Source organism: Chenopodium album, chromosome 1 (assembly GCF_948465745.1).
Source record: "Chenopodium album chromosome 1, dcCheAlbu1.1, whole genome shotgun sequence".
Lineage (NCBI taxonomy): Eukaryota > Viridiplantae > Streptophyta > Magnoliopsida > Caryophyllales > Amaranthaceae > Chenopodium > Chenopodium album.
Window position 1 is genome coordinate 11,377,940 of NC_137834.1, and position 26,539 is coordinate 11,404,478.

The 26,539-nt window shown below is 36.3% G+C and overlaps 1 protein-coding gene across 1 annotated transcript; it reads right to left on the bottom strand.

Annotated features, from left to right (window-relative positions):
* Positions 1-9,507: 9,507 nt before the first annotated feature.
* On the bottom strand, positions 9,508-13,688 carry LOC145628281 (uncharacterized). The gene is made up of 4 exons (XM_081680581.1): positions 13,382-13,688; positions 10,319-11,301; positions 9,786-10,121; positions 9,508-9,681 (listed from the first exon to the last, which is right to left on the bottom strand). Exons 1-4 carry the CDS (start codon positions 13,686-13,688, stop codon positions 9,508-9,510), a joined length of 1,800 nt encoding a protein of 599 aa, XP_081536707.1.
* Positions 13,689-26,539: the final 12,851 nt, after the last annotated feature.

Consider the following 26,539-nt stretch of genomic DNA (forward strand, 5'->3'; position numbering starts at 1 on the left):
TCAAAAGAATATGACCTTAGAACATAAAAGTAAAATACTCCCTATGCATCATTTTGAGTTTTCACACTACTCTCTTTGTTTTTATTAATAACTCATTTTGATTGAACATGTAAAATCGATATAGAAATTTGACTAATTATATATTTTCTTTGTTTTTTATTAAATTGCATCATTTGTCATTTCACGCTTGTTGATAGGGATATCATGGGGTGGGGTGGGGCGGGCGGATGTTGACTTTTCCATCCCCACCTAACATTTTCATCCCTATCCCTGCGGCAGATTCAGAATTCATCCTCATCCTTGCTTCGTCGGGTACAACTCCAAAATCATCCCCGCCCCCCCCCCCCCCCCCCAACACTTAAATATCCACCCCCTCCTAATCCCTACCTAAAACCCACCTAATCCCCACCCAAGACCCACTTAATATCCATCTTTCAAATACACAATTCAACATAATTAATACGGATTACAATAAAAAAATCCTTAATATTACACACATTTTTTTTTTATAATATAAGTGTAGTACAAAGTATTATAATTAATATTTTATTTCACGTAATTATTTTATAAAATAGCATAAAAGTATATAATTTTGTTTTTAAATATATATAAATGTGGGTATGAGATGGGGCTGGGGCGGGTACGAAGTGGTGTGGGGCGGGTACAACTTAAAATCCACCCTCGCCCCATCACCCATGACGGGTATGGTTTTTATCCCCATCCCCGCCCCACCACTCGCCAAACTAAGACCCATCTCCGCCCCATTGGGGCGAGGGTAGCCGGGGCGGGTCTCCTACTTGACTCGCCCCGCTAACATCCCTACTTGCCGATGCAATACTTAGGTCATTAACATCTTTGATTATAGTTAAGTAAAAATTATAAAAAGTTGATATTTGAAAAGTAGACGTTGAGACAAATCCAACAAGATCCCACATGACTAAGTTTTTTTGTATAGATAATTCACAAAGATGCTCAAAGGAGGTTGTGTGAATCTATAGTGTAAAAGTCCATATAGTATGTAATTATTAATAGGGTTTTTCTACATGGTACCCTTGAATTTTTGAGTTTTCTACCTTGTACCCTTCTAAATTCAGATTTCTACAAGGTGACCTTGAGTTATTAGTTTATTTTACATTATACTCTTGAGTTTTTAGATTGTTCTATATGGTACCCTTGAGTAGTAATATAAATGGCTCTAAATTAATTTGACTCAAACTCACACCACCTAAACGACTTATTTAGCACCATCAAATACACAACTAACATGTTTATTGTAAAAAAAAAAATAATAAAATAATAATAATAAAATAAAATAAAATAAAAAACCTAACAACTTGAGTCCCTCTAAAACAAGCTCTTTTAGTTAAAGTATGAGCAAAAAAAAGTTCTTACCTTCCATCTCAAATGATCATACAAAAGTTTCACTAAATAGCGAATAATGAAGATTGGTGATTCCTCCATCTAATATAAATATAGAAGTGGTAAATAGATCATTTAGATGGTGTCGGTTTGAGTCAAATTAAGTTAGAGTCATTTAATTTACAACTCAAGGGTACCATGTAGAAAAACCCAAAAACTCAAGGGCACCTTGTAGAACTTAGGATTTAGAAGGGTACAATGTAGAAAACCCAATAACTCAGGGGTACCATGTAGAAAAACCCTTATCAATAAGTACAAATTATAATAATTGAAATGATAAACTATACATTGAGATGATTCTAACAGGACCCGCAATGTAATACCTTGGAAATTTCCTCCTTTTAATACTCTTTTTACTCTAAATAAAACTCATTTTAGGAAATAACCAAAATATTACCACCACCATGATAACGGCTAAAGCTATTTTCAAAGTCACACAACGAAAGTCTAACTTAAAAATCAACTTTTCAACATAAATAATTGAGTTCACAACCTCAAAACATAAGTAAATTAAAACAACCACAAGTTGGAACTAACCAATATAAACATGGCCCATCCAAAACCAACTCTAAAATAAAACATAACAATGTTAATCCATAAATCATAAGCAACAATTCAAAATATAAAACTAAGAGATCGAGCATAACAGATAACTCTGTGCACTCTCTCCCTTCATGCTCTTCTTGCTTCAAGTATCTGTCACTTTCTCTTTATTTCAATCCCTCTACTCACCATATAAATGGGTCATATTAGGGTCAATCCAAAGATAAGCCAAACACAAACACAAAAGTACGAATCAGCAAAAGCCGAGTACATATGCACCCCACTAATATGATCTGCCTAACAATAAATAAAACCTGCTCGCCATACTATTCATAAGTCAACTTATCTTTGACTCATAACTAACACTATTAATTTTAATAAATAGCTTTCGCATTGAACGAGTTTCTTTCCTTAAAAATAGCCCATTAAAATATTAAGCTTCCAATTAAGGAGCTACCCCAATTGGCACCTACTATGTCACACTTGTGACGGAAGTCCAACGCATTATTAATAAAAGAAAGTACAGCGTCATGTACCCCTGTATATACATTCCAAGAGTTTTGGTGCATATCCTCTTACACTTTACGTGATTTAACATTTTTACTTGTGATGATTTCAATCAATCAATCAAGAACAAACATCACAATAAACAATACATACTTCCATTCCATTCTTGAATTAATTAGTGAGCACATATAATTTATTTTAATCAAGGTTCATTGCCTAGTTTTTTGCATAAAATTGCACTATTACTACCTTGGTGCATAAGATCCACTAATAAACTTCCTTAACTCAATCTCAACTTACATGAGTGAGTAAAATAAAATAAGCACTAGGTGAAAAAGGGCTTTGGCAGCGGTTCAAACCCGGTCTAAGGCACCGGTTGAACCGCATTCTATGTGGAAGGTGCCAAATACCCCCCTTTTTAGCACCGGTTCAAAACCGGTGCCCTATACCCAATTTGGCACCGGTTAACTGGTGCCTTTAACTGTTTTGGGCATCGGTTAACCGGTGCCTAAAATAGTCTCCCGCCATTTTTTTTGGGTGGTAGCTAGTTTTGGCACCGGTTAACCAGTACCTTTTTACTCAATTATTATTTTTTTTTCCCAATTTTCGTGCAATAATATTTTTTTAAAAAAAACCTGTTTCCAGCAATAATAATAACCTGTAATTCCAACAATTATATTAAATAAAATAATTAATAATATTATTATTATAATTACTAATAATAATAATATTATTAATTATTACAGTAAGATACAAAAATAATATTAAAAACAAGAATTCATATATATATATATATAGATATAAATATTCCCAAACGCAATACAATAAAAACAAGAATTCATATATATATATATATATATATATATATATATATATATATATATATATATATATATATATATATATATATATATATATATATATATATATATATATATATATATATATATATACATATACAAATGATAGTAAGTAAATATATAATGAATAATAATATATATAGTTCAAAAGTTAACATAAATAATTTACAATTAAAATGTCATTTACATGTTGAAGGTGATAAAATACGGCAACATGTCACGAACTTCATTAAGCTCCTTGATTGTCAACGGACCATCCTTTTGGACCTTGAAAAACTTGAAATACAAAAACATTATGTTAGAATTAATTAATTAGGCAAAACAATATGTATTTTATCAAATATTACCTATATGACTTCTATGTAGCCCATTTCCTACATTACTTATCAAATGAACTATTTCTTTCTCATAACATGTCAATGTTGGGTAGTTTTATGTGTCTAAGCCCTAAAATTGAATCAAAGGAGCATTTTATTAAGGTTTATGACGCTTTTTACTCAAAATGGCTCGAATATGGCCTATATGACTTTACTTTGCCCATTTCCTACATTTCTTATTAAATGAACTTTATTTATCTCATAACATGTCAATATTATCTAGTTATAGGTGTATAAGGAAAGAAGTCACATCAAAAGAGCATATTAACACAAAATGGCCAAAATATGGCCCATATGACTTCTATTCAGCCCATTTTCTACCTTTCTTGTCAAATGACCTTTTTATTTCTCATAACATGTCAATGTTGGGTAATATTAGGTGTCTAAGGATAGAAATCACATCAATATAGCAGTTCATTAAGTTTTAGGACTTACCGCATCAAGCTATCTAGTGTCCGTACAATGAGTCACAATGTCAAGCATGAATCTCATCACATACAAAGCACAATCAAATCCATTATCTTGTTGTGCGCACTAGCATATGACAAACAAATCACATCAGTGAAACATGCAAAGGAAATTAGCAAATATTTACTAACATAGATTTTGAAATAATCACAATATCATGTAAATTACCAACGGTGACTTCCATGTTGGACCCTTTGGAGCACGACAATGTAGCTTCTTCATAACACTGTAGTAAATAAAGTACATTCAAATTTGATTAGTCGTATGACTACTAAATTAGTTATTATTAGCAATAATCATCACTAGGTAGCTATATATATATTTACTTTTGCAATATAGACTTTACGAGCCACTTCTCCGATGATCGAGCTGAATCAAGGTGATAAATTGTGTTATTGGAATTACAAATCACCATGAGGCTCCAATGCTCCCTACATAAGTTCACAATAGACAAGCAAATTAATATTTAGGAGTCAACATATAATGAGGCCAAATCGATTGAATTTGACATGGTTAGACTTACTCTTTATAACATGGGGAAAATATGAACTTGTCTCCCGCACGCGCTGATTCCTTGATACTTTGCTCAATATAGTACAACACGTCATGGGGGTTTCCTATGATTCTAGTAGTGGATAACTACTCGGGGCATAACCACCCAACTTTACAAGGAGAATCAGTTTCAGTTAAGTGCTCCTGTACTGCTCTGCGTGCATGAACATTGAATAATTAATCACATGTAGGATAATCACCATAAATTTGAATAACTTGAAAAAAAGTGTAGATTATGTGGGCATTGAAGTACCTCATGAATGTTTGAATGAGGGAAATGTTAAGCTTTGCACCATGTAGAAATTCCTTCACATCTTCTTTGCTGATCCATGCAACTGCATCCTCATCATAGTGGAACATTGCCTTAGGAAGTGAAACTTCCATGGGATCGACCAAATGACAAGCACGGTTGTGAAGAAAGGTCATGTCAGTAGAGAGCGATTGAAGAACAATGTCTTCAACTAGTGGAGTAGGTTGCATGGGTGAACCTTTCGAAGAGTGCAACTTCGATGCTTGTTCACTCTTGGACCTTTTTCCACTTAGCTTCTTCTTAGGTTGATCAATGCTTTAAGGCTTCTCCACCCTCTTTCTCTTTGAAGTTTTGCTTCCATGCGAAATCTGAAATAGTTTGAGAAAGAATAAGTTTATAAGTTGAGAAATGAAGAAAATGGCATTATTTTGATGAAATGGGACCAAAAACCTTAGAACTTTGCTTCTTTTATGTAATTTTAACTCACAATCACTTATAAATATGTAATTATGATATGGTTTGAGAATGAATAAGTTTATAGGTTGAGAAATGAAGAAAATAGGCAAATGAGAAGCCATTTTGGCTCAAAATGGCTTTATTTTGATGAATTGGACCCAAAACCTTAGAACTTAGCTTCTTTTATGCAATTTCAACTCACAATCACTTATAAATATGTAATTATGAGATGGTTTGAGAATGAATAAGTTTATAAGTTGAGAAATGAAGAAAATAGGCAAGTGAGTAGCTATTTCGGCTCAAAATGGCTTTATTTTGATGAAATGGGCCAAAAAACTTAGAACTTTGCTTCTTTTATGAAATTTCAACTCACAATCACTTATACATATGTAATTATGAAATGTTTTGAGAATGAATAAGTTTATAAGTTGAGAAATGAAGAAAATAGGCAAGTGAGAAGCCTTTTTGGCTCAAAATGGCTTTATTTTGATGAATTGGACCCAAAACCTTAGAACTTAGCGATTTTTATGTAATTTCAACTGCCAACCACTTATAAATATGTAATTATGAGATGGTTTGAGAATGAATAAGTTTATAAGTTGAGAAATGAAGAAAAAAGGCAAGTGAGAAGCCTTTTTGGCTCAAAATGGCTTTATTTTGATGAATTGGACCCAAAACCTTAGAACTTAGCTTCTTTTATGTAATTTAATTTGACAACCACTTATAAATATGTAATTATGAGATGGTTTGAGAATGAATAAGTTTATAAGTTGAGAAATGAAGAAAATAGGCATGCGAAAAGCCATTTTGCCGAGTTTTTTTTTTTTTTTTTTTTTTTTAAAAAAAAAAAAGAAAATTGCTCAATTTTTTTTAAAAAAAATACGCAACTTCCGCCAAACCGGAACACCCGAGGGAGCCGCCCTCGCTGCCGGAACAGCGAAGCCCGCACCGAGGCCACAGTAGCCCCGGCAGCCTCCTGCCAAGGCTGCAACAGCCCAGGCAGGGGCTGCAGCAGCCCCGACAGCGGCTGTGATAGGTGTGTCGCGTACCTAACAAAAATAAACCTAACTAGACCATTACTATGTAGACGGGCAAGCAAGGGTCGAATCCCAAGAGACTATGGTTCAACTAATTAAATAGACTCAAGCAATTACTAGGCAAGTAACCAAATCAAATGAATGAGAATCAATAACTAAAGAACTAATTAAAACGATTAAATCAAAACAATATGACAAATCAATGCTAAAAACATCCAAGATCAAGCATCACCACGAATACAATTAATGCAATAGTCGTTCTACCCCTAACACATAATTCAATTGATTAAAGAGGAAAAGTAATCCATGAATAATACCAATGGTCTCTCCCGAGTTATCAATGGCTTCTCTAATCACAATCAAGCCTACTTCCGTGGAATCATGTAAATTAAAGACCTTAAGCACATTACTCTAACTTCCTAATCATCCATTCAACTACTCCCGTGATGAACTGCAAACCCTTAATTGATTTATTTAAATCCGTCAAAACTCAACTCCCGTTGCGATTAAAACAAAGGATTAATAACAATACCAATTATCCCTAATATAGTATTGGCATAAGCATAATCAATTACAATAATTATTAGAGAATTTAAAGAAGTAATTCATGCATCAATTATATTCGGGTTCTGATATATCTTGGAATAAAGAAACTACTCACACATATTAATGAATGCAAAAACAATAATCAATGAATAAAACATGATTAATAATCAATTAAAAGTAAAAGAAGAAATAAAGATGAATACCAATTGCTTGAATGAAGAAAAGTACCAATTGTTGATGAACAAAGATCAAAACTTGAAAGTGCAAATTAATCTAGATCTAGAGAGAATATTAGGGTTCTAATGAAGGTTTAAAATCTATAAAATAATAACTAAGTATGTTAATTCGGGGTTTACAAAGGGTATTTATATCCCTTAATTAAGAAAACCCGAAAAAATAGGAAAACGCGGTCTTCAACACTCCGCCCGGTCTGACCGGGCAAGGCTGCCCGGTCGGGTGCGCGAAGAAAAATCGACCTTATCCCCTTGATAAATCCTTCATATGCAGTGCTTTTGTCCGCCCGGTCCGGGCGGATTGAAGTTGGACTCTTCACTTCTTTCTCATGACTTCTCTTCTTTCCTTCTTCGCTCTAGCTGCCAGGGCAATGTTGCCCTCCAGGGCGGACACGGGTAAAATTCTTCTCCATCTTGATAAGCTCTCATAGCTATCCAAAACAAGTTCAAATCATCCGAAAATCTTCAGGTGCCTATAAAATCAATTAAATAGACCAAGCCTCACTAGAGAAGAGAGTATTAGCGAGAAATAGCTCCGTAGAGCTCAAAAACCATATGGAAATAACTATAAAATGAGGGTAAAATATGGTATAGAATGTTTACATCAAATTCCCCCAAGCTAACTTCTTGCTTTCCCTCAAGCAAGACAATCAATGACTAGCAACAACCAAATAAACATACTTCACCCCATAATACATTTGAAAATACCATACTTAAAATCGAAATCGGACACACAAGCATCTTAGCCAACCAATCACCTCATTCAGACTATCAATCAACCTGAATGGCCATCAAACAGAGTCAACCATGTACACATAAGGAATCGATGACTAGAATTTCTCACTTAGTGGTCACTCCGCACAATTTTATGTGGCGAGCTAAAAATGAGCCCGATCTCTCTCCATCCCCACTAATAATGATAACCCCCCATTCTCACAACACTCGCGTGTTTAAAGGGTGATGATGTCGCTCAACCTAGTCAAATGTCGACTCGAAATGTGACAAATACTCCAGCATTTTGACAAAAGACTCGTTTCACATGAACACAATACTATGCACGAAGGTCAGAAGGTCTTTTTTTTCAAGCTTGTAATGTTGGCCGGGTGAAAATGGGTAGGAAAAATTTGGAAAATGTAGGCAAATATAGTCCCTCAGGGAATCCATCAAAAATGAACAATACAAATCAAAATCCCATCGAACTAATTCACAAGAATACACACTCCAAACACAACTTGAATTAAGAGCAACTACCACCTTATTCACCCTACATAATCAATTCATCACACTATTCTTATTGTTGAAGCTATTTTATTTATCCTTCAAGAAGCTGAAATTTTTTTCTTTCTTTTTTTTCTTTTTTCTTTTTTTTTTCTTTTTTTTTAACAAACTATAAGAGCTAAAAAATAGATCATATAGCAAAAATTTCAAGAACCTTCAAGCTTTAAATTAATCTTCTCCAAAACATCATCACAAACCATAGAGAACACCAAGATAGATGGCTCCCCCAAGCTAGACTTGGGATAAGTTACTAATTGGGGCCGATAGGTTAATTTTGTGACTTAGATGAAAAACATGGACAAGGCTACAACATGGGTAAGCAAGAAGGGGACAAACGTTTCTAAATTCATCTGGAGGCTACCTAATGAATTGAACATGGCCTTCGTCTTCCTCATCGTGCATGTGCAATGTATCATGACATACTACTAAGAGTCTCAAGACAAAACTAAGATCAATGTCACACCAGGAACTAACACAAATAAATAAGTAATAAAGGCTCAAGCCTCACAGTTAACACAGTCAAGCTCCAGATTCATACACAGTTGCGCAAAGTTGATTTCCATTAGGCCAAGACAATCCAAAATCAGATCATGATCATTTAATCCGCATTGCAAGTCTTTCAATCAAAATCAAGCCAAAAACCTTTAAATCATCAAGGATAGGGGCACAGAGAAGTAGTTTACTAGCTATTCATGTCATGATTTATAAAGTAACAACAAGCTAAACTTCACATTGTCCTCAATCTGAACATATATCAAATAACAACAAGCAAGGGAAAAAGAAAACTAGGCCCTACTGGTAGAGGAGGGATCATACCTAAGGGCGGATCTGGGACCGCCCTCAAAATAACGTCGCATCATAACCCCAAGACACTAAAAAAAAATTAAATAAAGGGAAAATAAAATAAATAACAAAAACAGAATGGGTTGCCTCCCATTTAGCACTTGTTTAAGGTCTTTAGCTCTACCCCTCTTTAGTAGCTCAACCTGGGTCACCACACAGAGAAGATACTCTATGGTATTTCTCATAAATATATCCACCTCCAAACGACTCCTTCAAATTAGAGTTGATGTGCTTTGTATCCGAGCTTATTTTGATGTAGCTAAACCCATCATGTACTGTGGTGGAATATTGTCTTTTTTGCGCACATGATTTCTATTAGAAACACACTTATTAACCAAAGGGTTAGTAGCATCAATTCTCAAACAAGTACCACCATCAAAAGTAAAATTATGGTCATTGAAAAGCTTAAACACAACTTGTTTATCCTGAGCTCTAATGGTCACTTGTCCTTTAGGAACATTTATTAAAGCTTGACTTGTAGCAAGAAAAGGGCGACCAAAGATGAGTGGGATCTTATGGTCTTCTTTCATATCCACTACAACAAATTCAACAGGAAAAACAAGTTCACCAATCCCAACTAATACATCTTCAACTACACCCTTAGGGAGTCTAACAGTTCTATCAGCCATATGAAGAGATATAGGAGAGGGTTTAAGGTTTTTCAAACCTAGTTTGTCATACACTGAAGAAGGCATTAAATTAACACTAGCCCCTAAATAACACAAGACCCTATCAAAATATGTTTCGTTTATCTACAAGGGATAATAAAACTACCAGGATCATGCAATTTAGGTGGTAAGCTATCATGTAAAAGATCAGAACATTTCTTCTTTACTACAAAACTTTATAATTTCTTATCATTATGATCATGATCTAGAATTCCTTTCACAAAATTTGCAAATTGAGGCATTTGAAATACAAGATTGGAAAAAGGAATGGTAGCATATACCTTCTTAAGAGTCTCAGAATACTTCCCAAAATGCGTATCGAGCACATCTTTTGATAACCTTTGCGAGAAAGGCATCGGCTCCTCATATGCTTGTGGAGCAACATATTTGGAACCTTCTCTCTCATGCTTCTCAGTTCTTGACTTCATATTGCACACTTTTTCTTCTAATCCACCCATAAACAATTCATCACTCTTCACGAAAATTGCATTGCATTGTTTCGTCTGGACTTTTGCTTGATCTTGAAGAGTTGTTAGATGACTCACTTGCTGTGAAATTTGATAAAGATGAGTCTCTATCCTCTTATTTTGAGCGGTGAGCAATTGGATTGAGTTTTCAAAGTACTCATTTTGCTTTGCTTGTAGCTCAAATTTCCTTGATATAAGCTCTTGTTGTTGAATTTGGGAGGTAGTAAAAACTTTCATAATTAATTCAAGATCAAATTTTGAGGTTTGGGGTGGTGGTAGTTGTGTGGATTGATGATTCAAAGGTGCCCTTGCTTGAAAAGTAGGTGGTGGTTGAGGATTCACTTGAGCCTGATTGTTCATATATGAGAGCCCTTGATGATTTCTCCACCCTTCATCAAACGGCCTTGTGGAGGTTGTGGTATAAAAATCATTAGCCTGCTCAATTGTCATTCCATCATAATTAGGTTGACACTCCCGTGTAGTATGGCCTTGCAATCCACACATCTGATAAGTTTCCATCGAGGGTCGAGGGGACTCAGCTTGGAGTTGATTGCCTTTATGAGTTAGTGCCTGCACAGAACTAGTCAACATGGATAGCGCATCAACATCTTGTTTATTACCGGTGTTGATAACATTTCTTCCCCTTGGATGGTAATTATCATTAGCCGCCATCTTCTCAATCAAATCCTTTGCATCGGTTGGGTTCTTCGTCATGATAGAACCTCCAGACGCAGCATCAATGTATATGCGAAACTCATGGGTCAAACCATTATAGAACGTTTGGATCAAGATCCACTCTGGAATACCATGGTGGGGGCATTGTCTCTATGTAGACACCCATTTGTGTCTCCCCAAAACCAAACCCAGTGATGAGTGCCTTTCACGTCGAATCATAATCGAATGAAACGAAAGTGTGGAAAGGTCTAGTGTTGCGGAAAGTTTTATTTCTTTTTTCTTCTCTCTGATTTTGAAAACTTTATTTTAAGAAAACAGCCAATCCAGTTTGATTGGTCCATGATATGGGTCCAATAGTGGTGTAGTTGGATGGGGCTTGCAAAGACCTTTCCAACGATATATTATAAGCCCAATTCCGATGAATGTTGAGGAAGTTATGGCCAATTTACTAAACTGGGCCCGGTTTGAGCTTTAAGTACGGCCCTATGATCTAGGGGAGGGCCTAATATAATTTATCATTCCTAATGTAATTAGGAATGGTTTTAGTCTTCTAGAACATTCTAGAAGGTTCTTTTCATTCTTAATTCAATTAGGACTCTTCAGAGTTTTAATCAAGATCAAATAGCATTTTCGATGGAAATTATATTATTTTATCTTCCAGTACGGTAAGTTTATCAGATTTTCGAAAACGCGTTGAAAACCACTTTGGCGTCCAACCCCAGGCCTTGGCGCCTGGAACCAGGCTTGGCGCCAGACGCCAGCATTGGCGCCTGGCGCTAGCCACTGGTCCTGGCGCCAACTAGCCAGGGCTGGCGCCAATGTGTTTTTGTGGTCTTCAGACTCTGTTTTGTTAAATTATCTTTTTTGGCTAATTTTCTCTATAAATATTGTATCAAAAACTCCGTTTTCAATCATCATCTCTTTTCATTCAGGAACTCTCATCAAGATTTTCTTGATTATTCTCTCTCTCTCTCTTTTTCTAAACTAGCCTTTTCTCAAATACAAAATTCCGCATTCACAAGATCTAGAAACACTTAGCCATATTCGAAGTTGCCTTCGCCCTAGACGTGAAAGGTTTAATTTCTGAGGGTTTGGTCCCAAATCTCTATTTCAATTATTTAATTTAATTGTTTTGATTATTATTTTCCTTGAAGTTACTAACGTGTGTATTTTGTTATTAGAAAGAGATACGAGGCATCCAAGTAAGTACTTTAATGGTTTTATTGATATTATGATGTAGAAATCATGCTTAGATTGTTATGATATTCCTAGTATCATGTCTAGGGTAACTTTAATATCAAGTATGATTAAAAGTACGATGCTTCCTATGTTCTTCCTAATATTTATGATTGTTAGTATCATGTTAGGGTTAAAGATTTGATTTTTATTGCTTAGTGACATGCTAGGGTTTGTTATTAATCTTGTTAGTATCATGCCTAGGATCTTGCTATGTTTATTATGCTTTAACATGAATATTGTTGATTATTATTATTATTATTGATTATGTTGCTTGATGCTTATTTATTCTTTATTGCTTGATCACCTTTATTGCATGTTTAAAGGGAATTGGTACTTGTAATCACGTTTAATAAGATAATTAATAATCTTGTTTAGGGTTAATTGTGATTATAATTCAAGTGATCGCCAATAATAGTTTATTTGTGCATTAAATTCAACCAACATAGATTAAACAGGTTTAGGGTTAATCCTATTGATTGTATGTTAATCAGAAAGCGCACATGAATACGAGCAGAATAAAGTAGAGGCCTATTATTAGGGCAGGTTCAATCTCTTTTAGGTTGGATTTGTACCATCATCCCCGAACCCTTATTTGGTTCATGACCTTATGGAGTTGACGATCTCTTGGATCGTTAAGGGGTGTAACCTTCACCTCGTGAACGGTTTACAAGTTCCTTAAAAACTTGTTGGCGACTCTTTTGCTCTATCTTCTTCCCTTTTGGACGCCACCGTACTTTAGTGTATGATCACAGTGGGGTTCAAGCTAGTGGGATTTTAAAGGCTTGAAACTATTCCCTACATTCTGAAATCTCTTAAACCTTCTCCATGACTCATATAAGGATTCGTCATTAGATTAATGAAAGGTAGATAGCTCGTTCCTTAATTTCGTGGTTTTCTCTTTCCCCAAGAATTTTACTAGGAAGGCCTTAGCAAGCTTGTCCCACGTATCAAAGGAACCAATACCTTCATCTCGTAGCCACTCCCTTGCCCTATCCCTTAGTGAAAAAGGGAAAAGGCGTAGTCTAATAGCATCATCAATGACACCGTTGAGCTTCATAGTGTCACACTTCTCCAAGAAACTATCAATGTGAGTCACAGGGCAATCATTTGATGAGCCCGCAAAAGAATCATTGGAGATGAACTGTATGAATTGGGGCTTCAACTCAAAACTCTGAGCGGTGACAGGTGGTCTAACAATACTGGAGAGAAATCCGGTTGTTGTATCCGGAATACCATACTCCAAAGGAGATTTTGTTCCTGGGTCGCCCATGTTTCTTATATTTCGATTTCTCCTTCTTCTACCTCTTCGTCTTCTTGCAGTAGCTTCGATCTCAGAATCAAAAGGTGTTAAATCATCTGAACCTGAACTTCGAGTTTGCATGCAACAAAGAAACTAAAACGGGAGATCAAAGACACAAGGAACAATAGCCGAAGCAACAAAATATATGCTTAGTAAAACGAATCACAAATAACTAGAATGAAACCGTTAGTCCCCGGCAACGGCGCCAAAATTTTGATAGGCGTGTCGCGTACCTAACAAAAATAAACCTAACTAGACCACTACTATGTAGACGGGCAAGCAAGGGTCGGATCCCAAGAGACTATGGTTCAACTAATTAAACAGACTCAAGCAATTACTAAACAAGTAACCAAATCAAATGAATGAGAATCAATAACTAAAGAACTAATTAAAACGATTAAATCAAAACAACATGACAAATCAATGCTAAAAACATCCAAGATCAAGCATCACCACGAATACAATTAATGCAATAGTTGTTCTACCCCTAACACATAATTCAATTGATTAAAGAGGAAAAGTAATCCATGAATAATACCAATGGTCTCTCCCGAGTTATCAATGGCTTCTCTAATCACAATCAAGCCTACTTCCGTGGAATCATGTAAATTAAAGACCTTAAGCACATTACTCTAACTTCCTAATCATCCATTCAACTACTCCCGTGATGAACTGCAAACCCTCAATTGATTTATTCAAATCCGTCAAAACCCAACTCCCGTTGCGATTAAAACAAAGGATTAATAACAATACCAATTATCCCTAATCTAGTATTGTCATAAGCATAATCAATTAAGCATATCAATTACAATAATTATTAGAGAATTTAAAGAAGTAATTCATGCATCAATTATATTCGGGTTCCGCTAGATCTTGGAATAAAGAAACTACTCACACATATTAATGAATGCAAAAACAATAATCAATGAAGAAAATATGATTAATAAGCAATTAAAAGTAAAAGAAGAAATAAAGATGAATACGAATTGCTTGAATGAAGAAAAGTACCAATTGTTGATGAACAAAGATCAAAACTTGAAAGTGCAAATTAATCTAGATCTAGAGAGAATATTAGGGTTCTAATGAAGGTTTAAAAGCTAGAAAATAATAACTAAGTATGTTAAGTCGGGGTTTACAAAGGGTATTTATATCCCTTAATTAAGAAAACCCGAAAAAAATAGGAAAACGCGGTCTTCAACACTCCGCCCGGTCTGACAGGGCAAGGCTGCCCGGTCGGGCGCGCGAAGAAAAATCGACCTTACGCCCTTGATAAATCCTTCATATGCAGTGCTTTTGTCCGCCCGGTCTGCCAGGGCAATGCCGCCCGGTCCGGGCGGATGGAAGTTGGACTTTTCACTTCTTTCTCATGACTTCTCTTCTTTCCTTCTTCGCTCTGGCTGCCAGGGCAATGTTGTCCTCCAGGGCGGACACGGGTAAAATTCTCCTCCATCTTGATAAGCTCTCATAGCTATCCAAAACAAGTTCAAATCATCCGAAAATCTTCATGTGCCTATAAAATCAATTAAATAGACCAAGCTACACTAGAGAAGAGAGTATTAGCGAGAAATAGCTCCGTAGAGCTCAAAAACCATACGGAAATAACTATAAAATGAGGGTAAAATATGGTATAGAACGTTTACATCAAGCTGTCTGGGGTGCCGTAGCCCCGGCAGCGGCTGCCTGGGGTGCAGCAGCCCCTGCCGGGGCTGCTGCTGTAATACCCCGTATTTTTATGTATTTTTATAAAGTATTTAAGTATTAATAAAATGTATTGTCAAGGGCTCAAGTATTTTAATTAAATATTTTAAAGGGTTAAAGTATTTTAAATATAAAGTTTTATGAAAGTAAAATATGTTTTGGGCCAAACGTTTATTAATTATTGGGCAATGTAAATTATTCCTACATACTCTTATTGGAATAACCCATTCCAAAACCCATAACTTAAGCCCTATCCCATAACTCAAGCCCACATTTTTATAAGCCCAAATTTAACCCTACACTTTCTACTCTATAAATACCCCATGAATCCCCAAAAATTTCCCACACAAAAAGGTTAGTCTTATTTTCTCTCTCCTTTGTTTTATTAATTTGTGTAATTATAATTATTGATTTATGGGTTTTGATTTTATGGTTTGAAATTAATTTAATTAGTATCAAATTGTATTTTAATGATTAAACTTTATAATTTTCAGATTTTATAAATTTTATAACCTAGGGTTTTTAATTATTGAAAATCATGATTTTAGGGTTTTTATGAATAATTGATTTAGGGATTTTATAGTAATGATGTTTTGAAATTTTGGTGATTATAACTACTAGTTAGTTTAACTTAATTCCAGATTTATTTTGAACACGCAAATTCATGTTTTAATAATTAGATTTCCGTTCGTTAATATTAATCCCGATCAGGTTCTGAACTCGTCCGATTTTGATAAAAAAAAGTAGTGTTTTTCGTGTGAAAACAATGTTTTAAAAAAGACTTACTACCTTTGGTAGTGAGCACCACCCTTTCGTGGCCAAATTCAGCCTCTAAATATGATTTTCGGGCAGTTTTTTATTTTTAACGAAGTTTTTTTTTTATGCTTTAAATTTAATCCTTGAGTTTAATAGGGGTAAGAGATAATTTAATGTTTCTATGGATAATTTAAGTATAAAGATGTATTTTGATGAAGTTTTAAAGGATTTTTAATTAGTTTAAAATGTTGGAATTTTATTTAAAGTAATATAATTGTGATTTTTAATAAAAGGGTGTGATTATCCATTAAAAAAAAAGTTTAATTAGGGGTTTTTAAATAATTTTCAGATTATTATAAGTTATTTAAAGTGAGTTTAAGTTGCTGGAAATTATGTATACAAGGGTAATTAATATAGGTTTATTGTCCCTTTATGTAGGAGACTTGGTTCGAGAGGTGTTGTAGTGTAATTGACCATTTTGAGAGCTTAATTGAGGTACGTTTGCGTACTTAGCATATTTTGATGATGTAGAATCACGCTAGGCTTGATTTCAATCAATTACAAGTAGTATCATGCTAAGGTTTATGTATGGAATTGTGAATTTATGATGTTTGTGATTGAATTGGGAAGCATGAATTATTTGTGATGGTTATAGATTGGAAGATTATATTTTGGGCATGTTGTGTTTGAACCACATTTTTATTTATGGCATGTTAGAAGGCATGATTAATTAAACTACATGTTTAATTATGTTTGGAATATTGAAAAGGAATTTTATTATGGTTCAAATAATTTTTATTGATGCTTTAAGCATGAGGAAGGAGCTATATAAGTGTCTATGTACACAAGGAATAAATTGTATGTTGGTGCCTTTGTGCACTTAAGGTGTTTTTAACACCGAGGGATAGGATTTTTGGCGCATTATGCGTTTAAGGTGTCTTTGACACTGAGGTAGAATTAAAAAGGGTTCAACAATAAATAATGTGTGGTCACTAATTATTCAAGAATTAAATTGGTATGTTTGTTTGATTGTATAATTATTGTTGATTGCCTTATTATGCTTTGAGAGTCATCACCAAGTCTAATAATATGTAAATAACGTAAAGTGAAAGAGATTACGCACCAAAACTCTTGGAACGTATATACCTTGAGTATGAACAATGGGGGGAGTTATGGGGTTTTATATTTAACCATAACTTCCAATGGAGTACAGGACGCTGTATATTCCTTTTTTATTATTTATTATTATGCGCAGGAATTCCGCCACCTTTGTGTGGTTTTATCGCTGGCACGGTTAGCTCCCGTGCCAGTTAACCTCAAATTTATTTGGGGGAGGTTAATAGGTGGAAACCCGTTCGATGCGTAATCAATGCAAAATGAATTAATTAGTGTCTAGTCATTGTGTCTTGTTGATTGGTGTGAGTGCTTGTGAACAGGTGCAATGAGGTAAGTGTGTGTTGATAGGTGAAAGCATGTTAGTGTGTTTAATTACGCTTATGTACTCAGCTTTGCTGATTGTGTGTGTTTGTGTGTTTTAGCCATGTCTTTATCTTGGCCCTATGATGACCCATTTTTAATGGAGAGTAGTGGAGACAAGTAGAGATAAGCTTTTCAGGTATTGAGGCATATTCATAATGGGGCACGAGTGAAAGAGCGAATCATGCTAGTTTATATTAGTTACAATGTGTTTCTACTTTAATTATTTATGCTAATATTTATATGTGAAGCTAACATCAAGTTTGGATTTGGTTTGGTTTTTAATAAGGGCCTTTAATGGTTCCAAGTTGTAGGTTGATTTTCATTTTACTTCGCTCATTTTGGTTTTAACTTTACTTTCGTTTGGTTGGCTTTTCAAGTTGGTTTGTTTTGGAAAGGTTTTTAAAATTAGTCTTCCAATGTGTATCTTTGATATTTGCCTTAACCGTTTTCACGGTGGCGATAATGTCTTAGATATTCCTATTCAAATTTTTATACAGGGCAAAACAGGTATTTTAAAATAAAGGAATTTCTAGGGTGTTACAGCTGCACCCCAGGCAGCCGCTACCGGGGCTGCTTCAGCCACTGCAGCCGCTCCCGGGGCTGCGTGATTCCAATGCCGGAGTAGCCCCGACAACGGCTGTCGAGTTCGGAGCTGCCCGGGCAGCGGCTCCCGAGGTCAAGGCTGCCCGGGCAGCCGCTCCGGAGGCCGGAGCAGCGCAGGGAGCACCAGCCGAGGCCGCCGCTGCCTCGGCATCGGAGATGGGGGCCGGGGAGTCGTGCTATTTCGGCGGTTTTATTTTTAGAGTGCTTAACGGTTATTTAACACTTAAAAAATTGAGAAATAAATAATTTACCTCCTTATTAATCAACTTGACCCATGCACGTGGCCAATCCACGAAGCTACCTATAACTTGCCAAAGCTTTGTTATCTCAACCTCCTCTATCGGTACGGGTAGTGGGACGTCTTCGAACCCCGCAACCACTGAATCGATCCCAACCGAGTAATGATGTGGCCCCGCCGTAGCACCCGTCGTCGCTTGGGCTCTACCATACGCCACCCAACTCAACGCCGTACTATTTGCATGCCCCGGGGCTAGAAATGCTCACCGGGTGTCTTCCTACACAAGTATATATAAAAAGAAGATAGTTAAATAGGAATTTTACTACAGCATAGATAATATAACAAAATTCATTAAGGTAGAGGGTTACAAATCACCTGTAACTCTGGATATTCATGCGGTGTTGGATTATCAAGCTCCCTCGAGTCCGCATGTGTAGGAGTAGGAACCTGCAACAGTACATCAATCATGCCACCTCAGATATCAATTAACTCAGTATTTTAAAACTTTTAATAACCCAATTGATTTTACCTCAGGTGGCACATCTTCACCACGTATCTAATCTCCTCCATGTCTATCACCTTCTCCTTGTCCTTTTGGTTGAGAACATGAGTCGACTGGGGTACTCGCGAGGAACGGAAAAGTGGGTAAGTTCTTCTGCTTCGCCCAAGCATTGAATTCACCTACTAACTCGTTGCGTACTTGTTCCTTAATTGATGCCACCTTGGCATCCAACTCCCCCGGTGAGTTAACACTGGCTCGAGATCTACCCGATTTTGTGTATTCTGGACCCATCACCTTTTGCCATCCAAGCAATGACCCTCCCGAACCTATTACTCGTCCTGGATGGTATGGCCTTCCCAAAGCCATGGTGAAAGGGTCATTCTCCACACTTGGTTCAAATTTTCCCTCCACCAGCTCTTGAGTGTGCTCAAGCTATAGCAAAAGGAAAAATGGGGTCAGTAAGACAGTTAATGGTTTGTATAGTGATTTAGATGCAAAAGTGACTTAAAATTTAACAGTTCATAGGTAACTTACAAGCTTATCTGCCAATTTTTTGGTTTCCGGACCCTTGATGACCCATTTTCCGGTTTCCTTATCAAACGTATGGAGAGAACAAAAGAAATCACCGGCACGACTCACCAAAGTAGTGATCGTAGAACTAAAGGGTTCCTTCGATGCCACTAGAAGCGATTTAGGGTATAAACCCGTATCGACCCACTCAGGTCTCTTTTCACCAAATGTCTTCGGCCCCATACGATGGACGTATTCCTTCATTTCTGCATTTTTTTTATTTTTCTCTTAAAGTTCCTACAAAACTAAAAATGTTAGTATCATTGCTACAAAAAGAGTTAAGCTATTATTCAATTGAGATCTGATTTACACAAACTTACAATGGCTTTCTTTTGAGTCTTCATTCTAACGAACTCTTCCCAGTCATCTTTTGACACGGTCGGCCATATTTGCCACGGGAGAAGGTCATCCTCATTAGCTTTCTTCTTCTTTGATATCTTCTTCTTCTTGTAGATCTACCCATTAGTCAAGTTGGTCTTAAAGCCTCTGAATCTTTCCGCTAATAAAGATTCAAACACCCTTCTCTTCTCGGGATCATTAGGAATAGAAAACAGCCTATGCAAGCACAAATTAAAACCGATTATTAGTTTCTATTTAGTAACAACCATAAGGTTAAGGTTTCTTAAATTGTCTAAATGTGCCAAAAACACACTTACCCTTGTATCATCCCAAAATGTTTGAATCAAACCCGGAGGTACTTGCCGCATTACAAGTGTAATGGGGATTTTCCGCGCACACATGCCAACCTGATTAGCATATTGTCGACGCCATTTGGGCCCGGGTTGGCCGTTGTTGTCATACTCCAAGACCATGGGACCGTCCGGTTTCTTAAAACTTCTCGTCGGACCCCTTCTTTTTCTTTGAGCCGGTGCCTTTACTTCCCCTCCACCACCTGTGTTGTTTTGATCTTGTCCTTGGCCATGAGTTTCAGGAGTCGGGTTCTCACGAACAATCTCACGTGCTGTATTTTCAATAGGCGGTGCACGTTCAGCTGAAATTTCAAATTCTTCAAGCCTACGCTCGAACTCATCTTGAGCCTGATCCTCTGGCTCACCCAAGTCATCTTCCTTATTCACATCATAAGGCTCATCATCGTCCTCGTCCTCATCCTCGTACTCGTCCTCATACTCATTATCGTCAATGTCCTCTACACAATGAGGGTCATGATCGTCCGCCATTAGATATAAGCACCTGTCAAAGCAATCATAAAACAATATTAGTGTATAGTAAAGTATATGCATGATAGTTCATACACAAAACAAAGGAGTTGGGTTAAGTAGAAGCTATTTAAGCCATTTTCACCTACTTATGGTCCTATAACCTTGTATATGCATGATAATGAGTACACTTAGGCAATTTCAAACTACAAACATGTTAAATATAATGAATATTGGTTGTTAGAATGAATAAATGTTAGTTCATACACAAAACAAAAGAATTGGGTTAAGTAGAAGCTATTTAAGCCATTTTCACCTACTTATGGTCCTATAACCTTGTATATGCATGATAATGAGTACACTTATGCAATTTCAAACTACAAACATGTTACATATAATGAATATAGGTTGTTAGAATGAATAAATGTTAGTTCATAAACAAAACAAAAGAATTGGGTTAAGTAGAAGCTATTTAAGCCATTTTCACCTACTTATAGTCCTATAACCTTGTATATGCATGATAATGAGTACACTTAGGCAATTTCAAACTACAAACATGTTACATATAATGAATATAGGTTGTTAAAATGAATAAATGTTAGTTCATACACAAAACAAAAGAATTGGGTTAAGTAGAAGCTATTTAAGCCATTTTCACCTACTTATGGTCCTATAACCTTGTATATGCATGATAATGAGTACACTTAGGCAATTTCAAACTACAAATATGTTAGTTTATGGTCATTTTCGCCTACTTATGCTCCTATATACATGATAACTAAACTATATTTGCAATTAAACCATTACTAACTTTTAATCAAACTACCTCAATCTGAAATTCCTTCGTTGTGGTCTGATCGCATATAACCTGCTTCGTTGTCTATGTCATTTAGTACAACAGGTCTAGGAACAGTAAAAGGTGCTGAATCATCAAATGCATCATATTCTTCCTTATCCTCAACATCTCCAATGCCTAGGATTCTTCTTTTGCCAACTAGCACTATAGACCATTTTGAATCCATTGGGTCAGTTACGTAGAACACTTGCTTAGCTTGAGATGCAAGGATATATGGTTCCGCACTCTCATTCAAGTGGCCAAGATCTACAAGAGTAAAGTCCTCATATTTGACGTTACGCCTGATATTATCAACCCACTTACACTTGAAAAGAGCAACCGTGAAGTCACAATAATCAAGCTCCCATATTTCTTGAATTCGACCATAGTATGACAACTCTGCATCGACAGGTGATTTATCCTTAGAACTTGCAAACTCCCTTGACGATGCCACAAGCGTTACACCACTGTTTTGGGTGGAGGAAGATTTCAAATCACAACCCTCGGTCCAAAAAGTGTACCCATTGATGTCATATCCCTCAAATGAACGGACATCATCCCTAGGACCGTACGCAAGCCACCGTACTGTATCGGTCACATTAGTATCATCCAATCCACTCATTACTCAATCACGAAACCAATTAACAAACCTCTTATTATGCAACTGCATAAGTGCCCTTTCACCTTTCGATGGAAATTCGTCAAGCAAACTAGCTATGTGCTCGTCTAAATATGGGTGCACATCTGAAACATGGTGCAACACATAAAGGTGTGCTTGTAAGAACTGATCTCGGTCTGGTGACATTCGTTTCGACCCAATTGTTCCATGACCATCAAGTCTACCTTCATGTCGAGAAGTAGGAAGACCAATAGGTTGAGCAAGGGCTATGTAGTCCGCCACAAAGTTACCTATCTCCTCACCCACGGTCCCTTGCATCATACTTCCTTCAGGGTGAGCCCGGTTCCGTACTTTATCTTGTAATGTACCCATGTGTCTTTCAAAAGGGTAGCACCACCTCATGAACACTGGACCGCACAACTTAATCTCACGCACCAAATGAAGAACTAGATGAACCATTATGTCAAAAAATGAGGGTGGGAAATACATCTCAAATTTGCACAAAGTCACAACCACATCTGTTTGCAAAGCATCTAGTGTACAAGGATCAAGAACTTTGCTACAAATTGTATTGAAAAACGAACAAAGGCTTGTAATCGCTTCCCTCACGTGTTTCGGTAGAATACCACGGATTGCAATCGGTAGGAATACTTGCATCATAATGTGACAATCATGGGATTTCATACTTGTCAGCTTCCCTTTTCTAACCTTTTCTTGAGGCCACAATTCTGGACGAATCCCCATCTCTTTCAAATCTAACCGTGCACCCTTTCCGTCCTTTGTTTTGCCTTGGATATTCATAAGCGTTCCCAAAAGAGCATCACACACATTCTTCTCTATATGCATCACATCAAGACAATGCCTAACGTCATGTTCTCTCTAGTACGTAAGCTTCTAAAAGATTGATTCTTTCTTAAACAGAGCAGCTGAGACCCTAGTTTTTTCTGATTTTCCAAACACCGTTCGTATCCCTTTCACCCGAGCACAAATCTCAGCACCAGTCAATGGTCTAGGCGCAGTATCCTCTTCCACGGCTCCATCAAAAGCCTTTTTCTGCCTACGGTACGGGTGATCACGCCTAAGGAACCTTCGAGTCCGTAGGTAGACATCTTTGTGAGAATGAGTAAGGTATACGCTTGATGTGTCATCAATACAATACATATGGGGCATGCTTTTTTCCTTTTGGCCTTGTACCCACACAAGTTGTCATATGCAGGGAAGTCATTCATGGTCCACATAAGGGCTGCACGCAATGTGAACATCTCGTTCTGATTAGCATCGAAAACGGAAACCCCTTCGTCCCACATCTTTCTCAAGTCGTCAATAAGCGGCGCAAGGTAACCATCTATGTCGTTTCCAGGTTGCTTAGGACCAGTTATTAGCAATGAAAGCATTACATACTTACGTTTCATGCACATCCAAGGAGGCAAATTATAAATCACTAAAAGTACCGACCATGTGCTGTGTTGGGTACTAAGAATGCCAAATGAATTCATCCCGTCCGTGCACAACCCAAGCCTTAAATTTCTGACTTCATTACCAAATTCCTCAAACTTCAAATCAATTTTCTTCCACTGTGGAGAGTCAGCTGGATGCTTCACCATTATGTTTTTCTTTCTTCCCTCTGCATGCCACCTCAAGTTTTTAGCGTCTTTTGGTATTGAGAACAGACGCGTAAACCTTGGAATAATGGGAAGATACCACAACACCTTAGCAGGAGGTCCCTCCGTGCTAGGATTGCAACTCATGCGCTTGTAGCGCGACCGCTTGCATCGTGGACACTCCTGCAGTTGTTCATACTCATTTCGATACAGAATACAGTCATTAGGACATGCATGTATCTTCTTATACTCCAAACTAAAGGGACACATGAGCTTCTTTGCGTAATAGTAAGACTTAGGAATTTCATTCCTATCAGGCAACATATCACTTAATGTGGTCAACAAAGAAGTAAAACTAATGTCCGTCTACCCATGCTTAAACTTAATGTTGAAAAGTGTTAGCACGGCCGATAGTTTGGAGTATTTTTTGCACCCGGGATACAAAGGCTTTTTGGAAGCCTCCGATAATAACTCAAACACTCCACCTTCAACACCATGCAACATCTCATCCACTTGTTCATCCTCAACCTCATCCGCCTGATCATCATCGGCTCCATCCTCACCATTATCAACAATATAGTCATCATTCTCGTATTCCTCGTCCACATTAAACTCATTGCTTCTAACACGCACATCATTCCGATCAAGATCCTCATTGTACTCTCCACTTTCTCCGTGCTAAATCCACACATGGTATAAATGCCTAAACCCACGACATAATACATGATCTTTAATGATTTCAACACTATTGACCACATTCACATTATTATAATCAACACAAGGACAATAAAAGCCTTTGCCACCCAGTTTGCGTTGATAAGCTAAAGCCATCTCGCAAAACTCTTGAACCCCATTCCAAAATTCCAATGTATCGCGTCTACCATACATCCAACCACGATCCTTCTCTATTTAGTAAATTGTCTCTAAACATATATAGCAACATATAATGAATAATGTGTAGTTGCTACAAATTTTATGTAAATCAAATTCAAGTACAAAACGTGAATATACCATTAATATAGTGAAAAATGCATGTTTCCAAAGGGTCCTTATCACTCCAACCTAACCCATCCTTGAATGTCTACTCTCACTAGTGAATGTATGTCAACTTTCCAATTTTAAGGAAAATCCGGCTGCATTTCCCCCTAGTTCTCTAAGTACACGATGTAGATAATTAATTACCCACATATGTACCCAGAGAACATAGTGAGGAAATGGTAAGCCAAGATGTTCCTTAAAATCGAAAAGAAAACATACATTCACCACCTAAGTGAGAGTACACATTCAAGAACAGTCCCAACCGGGGACTATTCAAGACTTTCTCCTAATGAGAAAGCCTTGAACGGGTATCTAGGCATATGATGATGCAAGTATTCTATATATTGTTGTATTTATTTGAAATTAAACAATACACAAGTTGCAATTTCATGAATAAACTTTTATTAAATGGATAAATAGAAAGAAATATAGCTAAGTATAGTTTATAAGTCATACCAATATAGCAACTACCCACTTGAGCTCAATATGTAGTCCTCAAGCTAAACTCGTGCTTCAATTCACATATGAATCTATATATTAAAAAAAACAAAAATTAGCAACGTCACTAATTCTCTAATATATTCACAGTTCTCTAATGTATTCACAATTCTCTAATTTATTCACAACTAATTAAGTGGAAATATCACTATTTCTCTAATTTATGCACAATTCTCTAATTTAATCACAATTCTCTAAATTATTCACAATTCTCTAATGTAATCAAAATTCTCTAATTTATTCACAATTTTCTAATTTATTCACAACTAATTATTGACAAGGTCACTAATTCTCTAATATATTCACAATTACCCATTAAAACAACCTAAAATTACACATAATAACATACCAAAATTCAACTAATTAAGTAACATTTTTACTAATCTCTACTATATTCAAAAGTACTCATTAAATCAACCTTAAAATAACCCATTAAAACATACAAAATTTTCAACTAAGGAACAATGATTTGCAAAATTACTCTAATCTATAATATGTATTTAAAATTTCTAAATAAACAACCAATTAAAAAATTAAAAAAATTAGGGTAAAATTATATACATTCCTTGACTTTAATTTGCTTAACAATAATTGTTCAAAATGCTATTGAAAATAATAGAAGTACATATTTCAAAATAATTCTGGTGGAGGCAGCAACTTTGAAAGAGAAAGAAAGGGAAAACAGAAGGGCAGAGGAGGATGGAAAGAGAGGGCGGTGGTTTTCGACACCCCTGGTGGCCGGTGAAGGTGGCGGCTGTGGTGGAGTGAAAAGGGGGAGGTTGTTCGTCTCTAATGAAACAGTGAAGTCGGGGATAGCTAGAAAGGAATGAAAGAGAAAGAGAGGAAGGAGAAGAATAAAGGCCGCGTTTTTTTTTAAAATGCCCCGGTTCAAACCGGTGCCCTTCTTATTTTTGGCACCGGTTTGAGTTGAACCGGTGCCTTTTCCCTTTGTTTAAAAACCCGCCCAATTTTGGGCCGATTTTTGGCACCGGTTTGGCTTGAACCGGTGCCATTAGGGGGTTGCCTTTTTGTATTTTTCTAATAGTGAAGCTAATTTCTTGACTCAACTCCAACTATATATAGTGAGAATAAAATCATGAATCATGTTCTATAATTCTAATCTTAGCTCTTTTTATCATACATAAGTATTCCTTATTAAATTCATACTTCCTTTATACTTAAAAATAAAATGTACTTTCATGATTCACACATATTCTACTTGTATCA

What these genes read in the sequence shown, in the direction of transcription:
- LOC145628281 (XM_081680581.1), bottom strand. Translation starts at nt 13,688, where the DNA reads ATGGGCGACCCAGGAACAAAATCTCCTTTGGAGTATGGTATTCCGGAT. An exon ending in ATTCTGAGACTCTTAAGAAG is followed by an intron (nt 10,122 to 10,318) that starts GTATATGCTACC and finishes TATCCCTTGTAG; the next exon opens with ATAAACGAAACATATTTTGA. An exon ending in TTAGAGCTCAGGATAAACAA is followed by an intron (nt 9,682 to 9,785) that starts GTTGTGTTTAAG and finishes TGTTTCTAATAG; the next exon opens with AAATCATGTGCGCAAAAAAG.